The 12,982-nt window shown below is 35.2% G+C and overlaps 2 protein-coding genes across 2 annotated transcripts in view; one reads left to right on the top strand and one right to left on the bottom strand.

The window, feature by feature from the left end:
• Window positions 1-2,404, bottom strand: part of LOC106177523 (large ribosomal subunit protein bL28m) — a 31,549-nt gene extending 29,145 nt beyond the window's left edge. Inside the window, exons 1-5 of the mRNA XM_013560326.2 lie at window positions 2,272-2,404; window positions 1,742-2,001; window positions 1,212-1,328; window positions 742-883; window positions 356-499 (exon numbers count right to left, since the gene is read on the bottom strand). Coding sequence (XP_013415780.2) covers window positions 356-499; window positions 742-883; window positions 1,212-1,328; window positions 1,742-2,001 — 663 coding nt within the window. The 5' untranslated portion in view covers window positions 2,272-2,404. The remainder of the gene's footprint in view (window positions 1-355; window positions 500-741; window positions 884-1,211; window positions 1,329-1,741; window positions 2,002-2,271) is intronic.
• A 48-nt stretch (window positions 2,405-2,452) lies between these two features.
• Window positions 2,453-12,982, top strand: part of LOC106177489 (uncharacterized) — a 38,822-nt gene continuing 28,292 nt past the window's right edge. The window contains exons 1-16 of the mRNA XM_087007873.1: window positions 2,453-2,615; window positions 2,995-3,200; window positions 3,375-3,474; window positions 3,670-3,790; window positions 4,426-4,480; window positions 4,739-4,829; window positions 5,296-5,506; window positions 5,676-5,881; window positions 6,101-6,287; window positions 6,557-6,686; window positions 7,029-7,108; window positions 7,387-7,446; window positions 7,933-8,085; window positions 9,040-9,117; window positions 9,602-9,714; window positions 10,219-10,368. Of these exons, the coding sequence (XP_086863999.1) occupies window positions 3,010-3,200; window positions 3,375-3,474; window positions 3,670-3,790; window positions 4,426-4,480; window positions 4,739-4,829; window positions 5,296-5,506; window positions 5,676-5,881; window positions 6,101-6,287; window positions 6,557-6,686; window positions 7,029-7,108; window positions 7,387-7,446; window positions 7,933-8,085; window positions 9,040-9,117; window positions 9,602-9,714; window positions 10,219-10,368 (1,926 nt within the window). The 5' untranslated portion in view covers window positions 2,453-2,615; window positions 2,995-3,009. The remainder of the gene's footprint in view (window positions 2,616-2,994; window positions 3,201-3,374; window positions 3,475-3,669; window positions 3,791-4,425; window positions 4,481-4,738; window positions 4,830-5,295; window positions 5,507-5,675; window positions 5,882-6,100; window positions 6,288-6,556; window positions 6,687-7,028; window positions 7,109-7,386; window positions 7,447-7,932; window positions 8,086-9,039; window positions 9,118-9,601; window positions 9,715-10,218; window positions 10,369-12,982) is intronic.

Below are 12,982 nucleotides of genomic sequence, written 5' to 3'. Positions count from 1 at the left end.
GTTTCATCATTTAATCATGTATAATGTTAAAAATAAAGTAACCCCATTACAAAGTTTTATTTCCAGCTTTTCAATTTTTTTAGTACAGCTAATATCAAATTTTCCCAAAGTTTGCTTTTAAATCTAACTTTTTGTTACAGTACAATATTACTTTGTTCAATTTTCATTTCTTATGTCTTTCTTTCTTCTTTTTTGGTAAAAAAAAAAAAAAAGATACACATAAAACTTTGGATTTATTTGTAATATAATACTGGGGTGGGGGGGGGTGAGGAGACTCTCTCACTTGTGTAATAGTCTTCAGAATACCTGAAAAAAGATCAAATCAGTGTCAAGGTAAGAAAGGAAAAGAACTCACTGGTATTATAAACTCCTTGTATTTCTCCAGAAGCTCTTCCCTCTTTTTTGGATTACTGGGATGTAATGATTTTCTAACCAATGCCAGTAACATCTCCCTCTTCAGCTTATTTCCTAGTTGAGATTTCAGGTCCCTTTCATGGGTCTGAAAATATCAAATAAAAATGATCTGTATTTATGGTTGGAGGAAAAGCAATTTTTTAATTAAAAATTAAAATTACAAAAGCAGTCACAGGGAAACTTCCTTCAACTTCAATAATTAAGAATAGTCAGCCAAAAATGAAGATGAAAATAATCTATTAAATACTTGGTTACAAGAAACTACGTATAATTCCGTTTACTCATAAAGACCTACATCAGGCAAAAATACCAAATCTAAAAACAAACCTTTAGAATATAATTATCAAACCCTAATGCTTCATCTATAAGATCAAGTGTTCTTTGGGTGATGGCAATTTCCATCCAGCGATCCAAAATTTCACTGTACAGAAAAAAATTGAAGACCTTTGGTTTCCACAGTTTAGGAGAGCTGGAATAAAAGTTTAAAAATATCAATATACAGTCACTATAAACTTGATATTAGAACACCTCTATCATCTCTATGTAAAGTCTATTATCCAAGTCAATGCTGCATATTTTCAAATAAAATTCTCAATTTTAAAACTTCTTAATTTACAAAAAAGAATGAGCTTGTAGAAAATGCACAGGACTATCACATAGCTAAGTTAACAAAACACTGTGGCAGAAATTTCCAATATGTACACCCTTTGTCTGAAGGTTCTTAAATGCATATTATCTGACTCTTCAACAATGGGTTAAGCATATCCATGTGATACAGTTATTTTAACTTGAATTACCTTCTCCTTCTCAACTTTTTCCTGTAATATCCTTGTACAATTCCTTCTCCTCCCCAGAGGCCTTGATCAGCTTGCTCTGGGTAAAACACAGGTATAGCTATGTTCTGGATTTGAACCCTGTGAAAAATGAAAGGTAAAGGTTGGGTGTATTTATTTATTTATTAACCTGTATTTATTGAAATTAAAAATATGGTAAATATAAAATTTACTTGCCTATGGCCCGGAGATGCTCAACTTTACAACATTACAATTTTATGCCTGTATTGATGAATTTGCATGTGTGGCACTCGGGAATTCTTATTCACCATGGAAATAAACTGAGCCTAAAACAAAGCTGAGTGATGTGAGGTTAGAAAACATGCAAGAGTCCATGTGAGGTAGGGATAACTTTTCAGTGATAAAGATGGCAACATATAAACCATCAATTCAGTCTTAGAAAGCAATACAAAAGAGACATACAAACCAAGCGTTTTACAATAAGCTGTAATCTGACAGAAATTTAAACTTTCATCCTGCCTGTGATCTCTCACCTTTCTGCCAATCCTGTGGTGACATCCCTGACTGAATACTTCTTGTTGATTGGTTCCCAGTGGACTGGATGTGGTTCTTCTGATATCAGCTCTATCTTCCTCTTGATGTAGTGCTCGGGTAGCCGAGAGACCACACCAGGCCCCACAAACTTCCATGGCTTGATGTGATGAGCTTCCCAGTTACGAACCCAAGGAGGAGGGCGGTAGTAGACGGGGCTCCGGGCCCAATGAGGGACTAGCTTCTTCCAGGAGGCACACATCTATGGTGGTCAGCAAAAAAGACTGCATTAATGTAAAGGCTGAAATCTGGGGCTAAGTGCTTGAGCCTGGAGAGTAAAATCTAGACCTAATTTATCAAGAGTAGAGAGACGGGGGGATACGTTACGTTTAAATAGCACAGGGTAATTACACAAAATTTATATAAGTAACGGCCACAGGTCACAAGTAACAAAATATTATTATTACTTCACATACGACGTCGCTTCAATTTGATCATGACGTTTAGTGTCAACATTTGTTTTTTTACTTACTGTTGTCGTCGCGCATGGAGGTACACCTTTATCTTTAGTAAATGGAGACGGGAATATTCAAATCTCGCACTAAGAACGAGAGTAACATTACTTTGGACTTTATTTTCTTTCGTTTCCCAAAGGATAGAAGAATTACCTCTTTATCTGTAAGATATGATAATGCATAATCAACCTTGATTTACATGACTTCCCTCGCCATTCATGAACCGAGAAATAAGGCCAAAATACAAACGAGATTTTCTGAGAATTTCCAGAGCAACACACCAACAACATGGCGGCCAAAATAAAACTTTGAAACAAGTCTGCCGATGTTTTGGTGAATATATTTTTATTGGGGTTATAAGGTGAGTAGCCATTTCAGAAGTGTTTAGAAAATATACGTGCAAGATAACGGAAATGGGTAGATAAATCAGAATACAACCATAGTGGCAATTATTCCACATCTCTGCTCTCAGATATGGTCAATTTGCCAGCCTGGCTGCATTTTCAATTTTGGCCCCCTGCTTACCGCAAAAATTAAACAGAATGATGATGCACCAGTGATTTTTCATTGCTTTTTTCTGCGTGTGGAACGGATTCCTTACATGTTATTTCAATTTGCATAATAAGTACATCAAATGTTTGAAATGATGACCCGATGCTATAATGATGGGGCATTTTATTTTTTCAATTTTGCAAATAATTGTAAAGACCATTTACTATTGATAAATCTGCTTACTTCAGATTAAAATAACCAAGATGGCCGGCAGAGAAATCCACCCAACAGACCCCTCAGAAAAAGCACCATTCAGAATGGGGGTGTCCAGGAAGGTGGAGCTGAGTTTAAAACAAGAACTGGATGATCTGGCCAAGAAATCACTCAGTGAAATCTCAGCATATAAGCAAGCTATGCAGATGGAACCACTTTCGCATGAACAAAGAGTTTCTAAGTAAGTTAATTGCATTCTTGACCCCAGTCTCAGTAAAGTAGATTTTATTTATATCTTATTTTTATTATTTTGTTAATTTTTGTATTTTTAGCGTTAACTTACATATCGACAAATTTGGTTGTGCATGAGTTTACCTTTTAACAGATATTTCCTTCTCTTCTTTTGTTAAAAAAGAAAATTAGGCCCTGAGTTTGTGCCACAGAGAGTAAGAGAGAAGAGAAAAACACAGCCTTTATTCCATGGAGATCTTCCTAAGGACGCCAAAACTCCCAGGGTAGGCAGTCTCTATGTGCTGAAATGCTTTTATTTTCATCAAAACATTTCAGTCAACCCCAGTGTTATTAAAAATATTTATATAGTAGGTAAACTATCTGTAGTCATACAGTTACAATATACAGCTGATTGCTCTCGTCAATTCTTTTTTTTTTTTTTGTTATTATATAATGAAAGGTTATAATCTATGTTTCAGCCTCCCCCACCTGGCTCACTGCCAAGATACAATCCACTGGAAAAACTGGGGAAATTTTCTGTTCCTGAAGATAAGACCAAGAAATATCCCTATTCCAAAGAGGAAGTGGTGACGTCTACAGGTAATAATAAACATGAATTCAAAAACAATCGGTTTCAAATTAGTGCTTGTTACTTTATCTTGATCATGATTAGTTTTGTGTTTCTGACAAAACATGCCACAGAAAAATATAACAAGATGAATTTCCACTGCTGCTGAGTAGAAGTTTCTTGGACCTGAAATACCTGTAATAGTGGTTAAGTGCACATGATTACAGTCCTAGGAATTTATAGAAGGAATCAGTTTAAAGGAAGACTCAGTTTTTACCTGTGGTGTAGCCAAGCAGGTCTACAGACTGTAGAATTTATTCTGATCCTAATCTTGTAACATTTTAAAAACCAAGGCCAAAACATCCTGCCACAGGTTCTGTTAGGTCTGGCTTTTTTTTCTTGTCGATTGGTAGAAGCAATGACCAATCTAGGTCATTAGAAGGAATCATGTGTAACTGTGCTCAGATATTTTTGGCCAGGGTGCAGTTACCTGTTACAGCACACACAGGTCATTTAACAGTATTTCCTCTCATCTTACCGGTGCATTTTCACAAAGAAACTAAGAACCAATATGAAAGTGTTTGTTACACTTTTGAGCGGGTCCTTCAAATTGTTACCAAACACATTTTTGTCTTTTTGATTAACAGCAATTTTTCATTTGTTTCAGAAATGAAGAAACCCCACATTTCATCAGTGGGTGTTGTACCAAGAGTAAGAGACAGGTATTTATTCTGATGACTTCATTTTATTTTGATATAATAACTGAATAACTAAAATCTTCATCACTGTATTGGCTGAACTGCTATCTTAAAATTACAGATTCTTTTTAAGTCACGTACTTAAGTGAGAGCTGTAGTGGTTTGTGAGCTCAAATATTTTTTAACTTAAAAAGGCTTTAATAGCATTAGCTAATATTGAAATTTTGTTTTAGTGGCTACATTTATTTATAAATGAAAAGATTCTTTTTGGTCTAATTTCAGTGCTGAAATCAAGAACCTGAAAGTGATGCTAGAAGGACAGCCAGTTATTACCATCACTGATGATGATCAGTCTATTGGAGCTATTGAAATAGTCTGTGTCATTCTTTCTTTGTATTCTTTCTTGTGTTTTAGAAGATTTTCACTAGATGATTTGCCAATTTGAAAAGAAAAGTTTTATACCATGCTTTAAATGTGTTGTTTAAAAAGTCAGTCTCAACCAAGTTTTTACTGAATTGTAGCCCGTGAATATTTGATTTTTTATTAGAAATTTAAATGAGTTGTGTAGAAGTTTCATGAAAATGTCAATAGAACATGGTTTACACCTCTCTTTTATTTTATTTTATTTTTTTTATTTAATTATTTATTTATTTATTTATTTATTTATTTATTTATTTATTTATTTATTTATTTATTTATTTATTTATTTTTTGTCGGTGGATATGCAAAGTACATCTTGACTGTTGAAAAAGTTTCAATATCATTGGTACATTTCAGTGCAAATCTGCTCCTATTAAAAATGAGTCTTGTATTCTGTATTTTTTCTATGGATTCTGTAGGCTAACACCACCCCCATGCCTACAGAGACTGAGGAAGGACGTCCAGTCAGTCCACTCACTGGCCCCAGTGACCCCATGACAGAGAAGAAGCCAGCTATCCTAGGACTACTGGGTACAACACAGAAAGTGACCTTTACAGAGAGAATGAGACCCACTCCAAGACCCATGTCACAGCTCAGTGAACTTGTAAAAAAACAAAGGAAAATTTCAGGTGAGGAGAGTAATAAACTATTGTGAAATGAGTTTAGCTTATTTAAAATCTGCCATGTATGATAATGATATTATATTATATTATATTATGGTAAAGCATTGCCTTTTCTCTCTGTGTGTATCAGTATTTTTCCTTCAATTATTTGAAATTGAAATTTTTCACATATCAGCTGGCTGGAGAACCAGGACCAGAAGCGGTAAAAGCATTGCCTCCTCTCTGCGCAGCACAGAGATCATCCTTCCAGATGAGGCGGTGTTCAGTCAGTATGATGACGTGATAGCTAACATTGATGCTGATGCCTCCTCGGGTCCCACCAAGAGCAGAGCCACCTCAGCGGGAGCTGATGACCAGAGGAGTGTGTCCAGTACCAGCTCGGTCAGTTCTCTAAGCTGTGACCAGACAAGAACAGCCTCAAATCCCTAGTCTTATTTAAAAGTCCACACTTATTAATCGTAGTAATCACATTCTTTATTTTGTTCAATGTTTTAGAGTAGATATTCACTTTAAGTATCTTTAAAAAAAAGGGGTAATGTATGTATGTATGTTTTGAACTGAATCTCTTTTTACTTGATTAACACCTTTATTTGATTTTAGGTGAAGTCCACCAAGGAACTTTTGGATGAGGCACGTGAGATTGCAGGTGGGGAAGCCATCTACAGGAGACACATGGCGCGGGAGACAGACAAGGACAGCAAGAGGTCAGACAGCAGTAAGAAGTCCACGTCATCCAGGTCTGATGGGAAGAGAGGGGCACCACAGAGGAAACAGCCAGTAGGCAAAGGTGGGGAATGCAGCCTAAATATGACTGTTTAACGTAAAGATGGCTTCTCTCATGTCAGTGTTTATATTTGTAGAGAGACATTATGATTTTAAAATTTTTTGTGTGCTTAAATGTAAGTGTATTATATAATGAATATGATGATATATATTTATAAATAAGTCTAAAATCTGTTTTATATGTTCTGTAGACTTTTCAATTTGCAAAGTTGCAATTAACCAAGAACCTTAAAAACTTGGAATATTTCGTATGCCAGTATTTTCTGTATTCAGAGAAAGCTAGAGCTGCTGCTGCTGCTGCTGCCCAGAAACAGGAGCCTAAACCTGTGAAAGAGGACAAGCCTAAAGAAGACAGATCAGTGGATGAGATCATTAATGAACTGAGAAAACAGACGTCTGGGGCGTAAGTATGGTATTCTAGTGTGTTTTTTTTTTCTTTTTTTTTTTTAATGAGGGGGGGGGGGGATATTCACTTGCAGTTCCCTCTTACAATGCAAGTTCCCCCCAAAAACTGACATCTGAACAGTTACAGGCATGATTTTTTACTATTATGTAAAATAACTTGTTTTTGATTCTGAACTTTTATTCATATATCAGTACGACTGGTTACATGTAAGTAGCACCTCTAACTTCCAAATTAGAGTTAGTGAAATGAAACGCAAATGACTGGATGAATTGAAATTTGCCAAGCTATGCCTATTTATTTATTTATTTTGTTTTAAACATATTGTTTTTGTTTTATTAGTGAGAGTGAAGCAGACAAAAAGATCAAAGATATCATGAACAGGGTAATGTCAAGAGCCAGTGCTGTACTCAGTGAAATTGGTAAGATTGTCTAAATGTGATGTTGTAGATATATCCTTATCAATTATGATATTATAAGAACAGCCAAAAATAGATATTATTTTAAGTAAAATGAGAACAAGGTAATTATTTTTGTCTTCAAAAGAAGTATGTAATTTTTTTTATTAATGATTAAGACATAGGATGCTGTATACTCCTAAAAATTACTTTTCCTTTCTCAATGTTATCTATCTCTATACTCAGCATTGCTTTATTTGGTATTACTTTTTGAAAAGAATTCCCATTTTTCATCCTCTCAGGTGCCACAACAAACCTGACCACCCAGGAGGCAATCAAGGAGGAAGAAGAGGACGAGAATGGTATGAAAAGAGGTTTTATCACAGAATATACTCCTCTGTAGAGTCAGTTAGAGAGAATTGCATATGTCTGAAGGCTTTTACAGTTTTATTTACACAAATCTCTCATTTTTAAGCTTGTAGGAATTATATTAAGTTCCATTGTTTAGGTTTATATAGATCTTCTTTGTTGCACAATTATAATTTTTATTTGCAATTTATTTCATATGCATACCAAATTCACTCTTAGATCTGATCAGTTTAGTCAATGGGAACATGCTTGTTCTGTTATCTCATTTATTTTAGATTATTTATCACTTTATATCTTAAACAGCTGCAGAGCTTTCCAAGCCACTTTATTATTTTGTTGCTAAGTATATAGCCACAATATTTTTTGCATGTTTTCATTTCTTAAGTTGCACCACTTTCGGAGTTTCCTCTGAATTTGTTATACCTATGTTATGCTTCTTAGTATAGTAAGCTCTTCTTGGTCACCAACTTGATTTGTAGGCTTTAGGGAGAGAGTGGAGAGAGAAGAGACACCTGGTGGTCGCAGCAGCAAGTCCTCACAACATGTAGACACCTATGACTTAATAGTACAAAGTGTCCTAGATGGCGCTGAGGCTCAGAAGGCCCCAAGAAAGGCCCAGAGAGCTAAAACTGGTATAATAAGATATGGTGTCCCTTGATTTTGTAGTGTGTGATGTTCACCATATGGAAGTGATTTTTTTTATTGCCTGCTATGCTCATGTCCTATATGTAGATCATTTGTATATAATGATATTTTGTGACACCTGCCCTCTGCACCTGACATTTTTTGTGTTGGTAACTTGATATTTTCAAGCTTTTCATAAATTTCTGTCTCTTTCCCCACCCTGCTTGATATAAATATATGTAGTAAAATTTAACTTTAATGTGCGGCACTGTTTTTACTTCAAAATCTGTTTATAACTCGAGCCAACATCATGTCTAATTTTATTGCACATAATATTGGACCAAATTATATCGATAATCCTTGAATGTCAATTATTCCTTAATTTTATCATTTTATGACTAATTTTATTAAATAATTTTATTTATTGAAGACAGTAGATACTTAAATTTTTACAGTAAAATATGCAAAAGTAGCATCTGGCAATTTATGTTGTGTATTATTGATTCCCCACTTTGCACTTATTAGATTCCCTACGCACAATAGTATAGAATCCTAGCACCTTTCTAGTAGCATGCATATTGTTACTTTTATTAAGTGTTGGAGTTGGGGAGAGATAAAAAGATACAAAGAATTTTGTAATTTAAGACAGTAATGTAACATGTTTTTTATTAACAATGATTTTAAAGCTTACCTTTGCACATCCTTTTTCTAATAAAAACTATATATTATATTGTATCAGCAGTTTATTATAGACAGATATATGTGTCTAGTTTATCTATTTAGAATTTATTTTAAATGTTTGATATTTCGCCAGCTCCTTTAAATGCCTTAATATTACACTAAAATCAGTTTTGGTAAAAATGTGATTATCCTATTCAGTCATAGAGTAACATGTAGATAAACAAATAAGTAGATTAATTAATGATTGAATGATAATGCTTTATCTTAAACATTTCTTACAGACATTTCAGCAAAGGATGGGGAAAAGGCAGAGGATTCAGATGAAGACATCTCCTCACCAATGCCAGAATTTATGAAAGGTGGCAGAAAATCTGTTAAAAAACTATTTATTTGAGAATTTCCTTCAGAAATAAATTACTGGTCTCTTATGATTTGTGTAGTTTAATGAAAGTTCATGCATTGCTACTGTTAATAATGATGGCATTTTTGTGCACCTCTTGATAAATTACTAGTACAAAAGAGTATCTCTCATTTTTCTATTTGATATTTGGTTTAATGATTAAACTGTCATAAACTTAAATCTTTGAACATAGGTAAACAAACTAAACAGCACACGTATACATGAACTGTTTGCAATGATCTCTTTTCTATTTTTTTTTATCATCAAAAAAAAATTTTTAAGGGCCTTAAGATATTTTTACTAATGAGGCAAGACATCACAACCCTTCATCAAAGAACCTTTGATCACATGACTACATAAGAGATGGTGAAAAACTTTTCTCCAAATACACAATAATAGCACAATAACAAAATATTAACATAATAATTTTTCTCTTGTCACAGGCCTGCCTCCCCCAGCAGTTCATGTCACGGCACCCACAGACAGCTCTGATGCAGCAGGAGAGTCGGGGACAGACCCAGCCACAGCGGGGAAAACCATGGAGAAAATCCCAGAGGTACCCCCATGCTATTATTCACTGGGTTGGAAATGCCTAACTTCAGTATTGTATTTTTGCATGCCATATGGTTGTTATGAATGGTATTGAGTAAAAGTTATGTACTGGAGACAATACAATACAATGTTGTTGTTTGGTGAAATTTTGTTGTATTTGGAGGAATGTTTTTGAGAAATTAAACTGTAAAATTTTCTGTTTTATTATTATCTCCCTATAATAAACTAGTTTCCATACACGCATGCACCCACCTATGTACATACATGGTGCATGCATATACATGCTCACACACACGCGCGCACGCACACACACACACACACACACACACACACACACACACACACACACACACACACCGAGAGCAGTAAATCTGTCTTATAGAGCACTACTGTGGTGTAAAATCTAAAAGGACTTAAAACATCATGTAATACCATAGTCTTGACACGCACTGTTGGAGGCTATTCACATAAAACTACTCGAGTTTCAGACGTACATATCATCTTCCAGGAAGGACAGGCAATATCAGATGAATTCAAGCCTGACCTGCGACCTGTTACCGTGGAAACCACTGTGTCAGGCACCATGAAGGAGGATGAGGAATCTGAGGAGGAGGAGGAGGAAGGGAGACCTATGTTGTATGCTGAGGATCTCAAAAGGGTAGGTTATGACCCAAACCCATCTGTGAAGGGGACAATTTACAGTTTAAGTGTCATGTATGATTTACTTCTAACTGTGCTGTTGGAAATGGAAAAAAAAATTAACTTGACATGAATACAAAGTATATAAGGCAGGATTTTTAGATACATAGGATTTTGCCCTAAAGCAAAAATAATAGAGGTTCTAATAGAGATGACTGCAAACACGTGTGGAGCTGGTGGCTTTCTATGATTCTAGTAATTTTTGGCTGGGCTGGTAACTATATCCATATGATTGAAATTATCTTCTGTTGGGCTGGTGACTTTCTTTATAATTGATATCAACTTCTTCTGAACTGACCATTCTGGTGGTTGCTATCTTCCAGTGGTGTCACAAAGAATGCTCTGGAGCCTGTTTTGTTATTGCCACTGTGAATGTACTTTATGAGTACACATGTATTACAATGTACTTTATGAATACTTAGCTTTAAGTGCTAAAGTGTCAGGTGTAAGTTATATATGCCAAATGAGGCACTTCAAGTGTGGCAAATTTAAAAATGCCTGTGGGGAATTTCATACTAGAAATGAATATAACTGTGTTTATATATCATATTGTAGCAATTATTAATATAGGCCCTGTAACATTTATTAGGTAATAAAATCATCAGGTGGAAACAGGTGTTTCAGTGCTGGTGCTTAAAGGTACACAAGGCATGCTAGACAGCTATTTATGGCAAAACATTTTCTGCAAAATTCCACTAATTTTCTACTTATTCCCAGGCACTGCACTGTCCAAATTTGTTGAAAAAAATGTATAAACCCATGTTAAGTTTCTAAATTTCAAAATGTTTCCTACAATGAAATGTAAGTCACAAGCCTTAGTCTCAGTTTCCATTATGAGAGTCACATAAAGACTAGGAAGTTAAAACTCCAAAAACAGGTTAATGGATCAAAAAATTTTTCAATGGTTTTGGATAAGAAATACCTTGCTTATTAAGGGGAGAGTGTCCAGGTGAAACATTGCTATATAAAAGTTTAATGTTCATTATGTGCCTGTCATAGTCAAGTCTCATCTGAGGGTACTTAGTAATACATTATTATGTACCGTCATATATTGTGAATACTATATTCCCAGATCAGAATAAACTTGTCAGCTGTAAATTTAGTGCAAAAATCCAAATAGAAGTTATAACCAACATTTAGTAATAATAATAATAATAATTAATAATAATAACCTTTATTGGATTTAGCACATTGTTTACAAAAGGTCATTACCTAACAATTGTATGTTGCACAATGACATAATGACATTTGATTTCATTAAACAATCAACAGTGCTTATTGAAATATTGGGAATTGAGCTCAAAACTCTGGTGTCTTCTTGGCCTGCTACCTTCAACACCCCTATTAAGATGTTGTGTAATGAACTTTCTGTCAGCATTAATACAGCAAATGGAAGAGTTTATTATTTTCAAACCTCTGGAGCGATATCTTTTGGCCTGCAAAAACTCCTGCTAAAAAAAACATTACCTGTTAAAAAGACATAATAATTCAAATAAGTTTTTGTCCTTTGATTCTCTAAAGGGATTTCCATGTTTATTTTTACTCATGCCTCAACTGCTCATTTTATGATCTCACTGACAGTTTCTGCTGGTAAGTACAATGAAACCAGGATATGCATTTCACACATTGGGCTGTCATTAACTCTGTTTTAACAAAATAAGTTCAGGACTACATGGTGTGATTGAATTCAGTTTGCGTGTAGGCCTAAGTTAAGCTATAAGCACTGCATGAAGAACTCTGTGTGTGTGTGTGTGTGTGTGTGTGTGTGTGTGTGTGTGTGTGTGTGTGTGTGTGTGTGTGTGTGTGTGTGTGTGTGTGTGTGTGTGTGTGTGTGTGTGTGTGTGTGTGTGTGTGTGTGTGTGTGTGTGTGTGTGTGTGTGAACATGCTTGTGTGTGGATGGGGGTTATCAAGGAGTAATACACCTTTATGATCTGCAAAACGATGTGGATATGTTATTACAGTCAAATCAGCTACTCTCTAACTTCTCATTAGTCTATGGATGGTTTTGGTTAAAATGTTGCTGAGTGCTGCCTAGGTCTGTAAGACTGTTCCACATAGCAGAGGGACATAGTTACCCCAGGTTACAGAGGACACTGGGAACTAACTGACAGAGCTATGGGGATAGTAGAGAGGTGAGTCTCCAGAGTACTTTGAGACTCAGGGTGGAGGTGTGTTGTATGTATGGCAGTAGAGTGACTCACACCTCATGTCTGGTAGACACTTTTTCTGATATGTCTACCCATTGTAGTCCATTTGCAAATGATTTGAAAATGATTTCATTCTAAAACTCGTTGTTGAAATTGAACCCTCCTCTCCTGCCACCCCCAATGTTTTATATTAGAAAAGCAAATTCAGCAATTGTCTTGTGAACTCCCCGCCCCCTCTGTCCCATACTACTTTCAATGGAAATAGATATATCATAATTATTTTCAGACTTTTTTATTATTAACACTGTCCTTCACAAATTTGACAGTTTGGATCCCTAAAAATTAGTTGTGTTGAACCACAGACATACCTCATGTAGAAATAAATGATGGATATCTTCCCCGTTGCATTATCGAACCCATAGCAG

The sequence above is a fragment of the Lingula anatina genome, chromosome 3, assembly GCF_051362555.1.
Source record: "Lingula anatina isolate TDL-2025a chromosome 3, LinAna3.0, whole genome shotgun sequence".
NCBI classification, from domain to species: domain Eukaryota; kingdom Metazoa; phylum Brachiopoda; class Lingulata; order Lingulida; family Lingulidae; genus Lingula; species Lingula anatina.
This window is presented reverse-complemented; position numbering and strand designations above follow the sequence as displayed.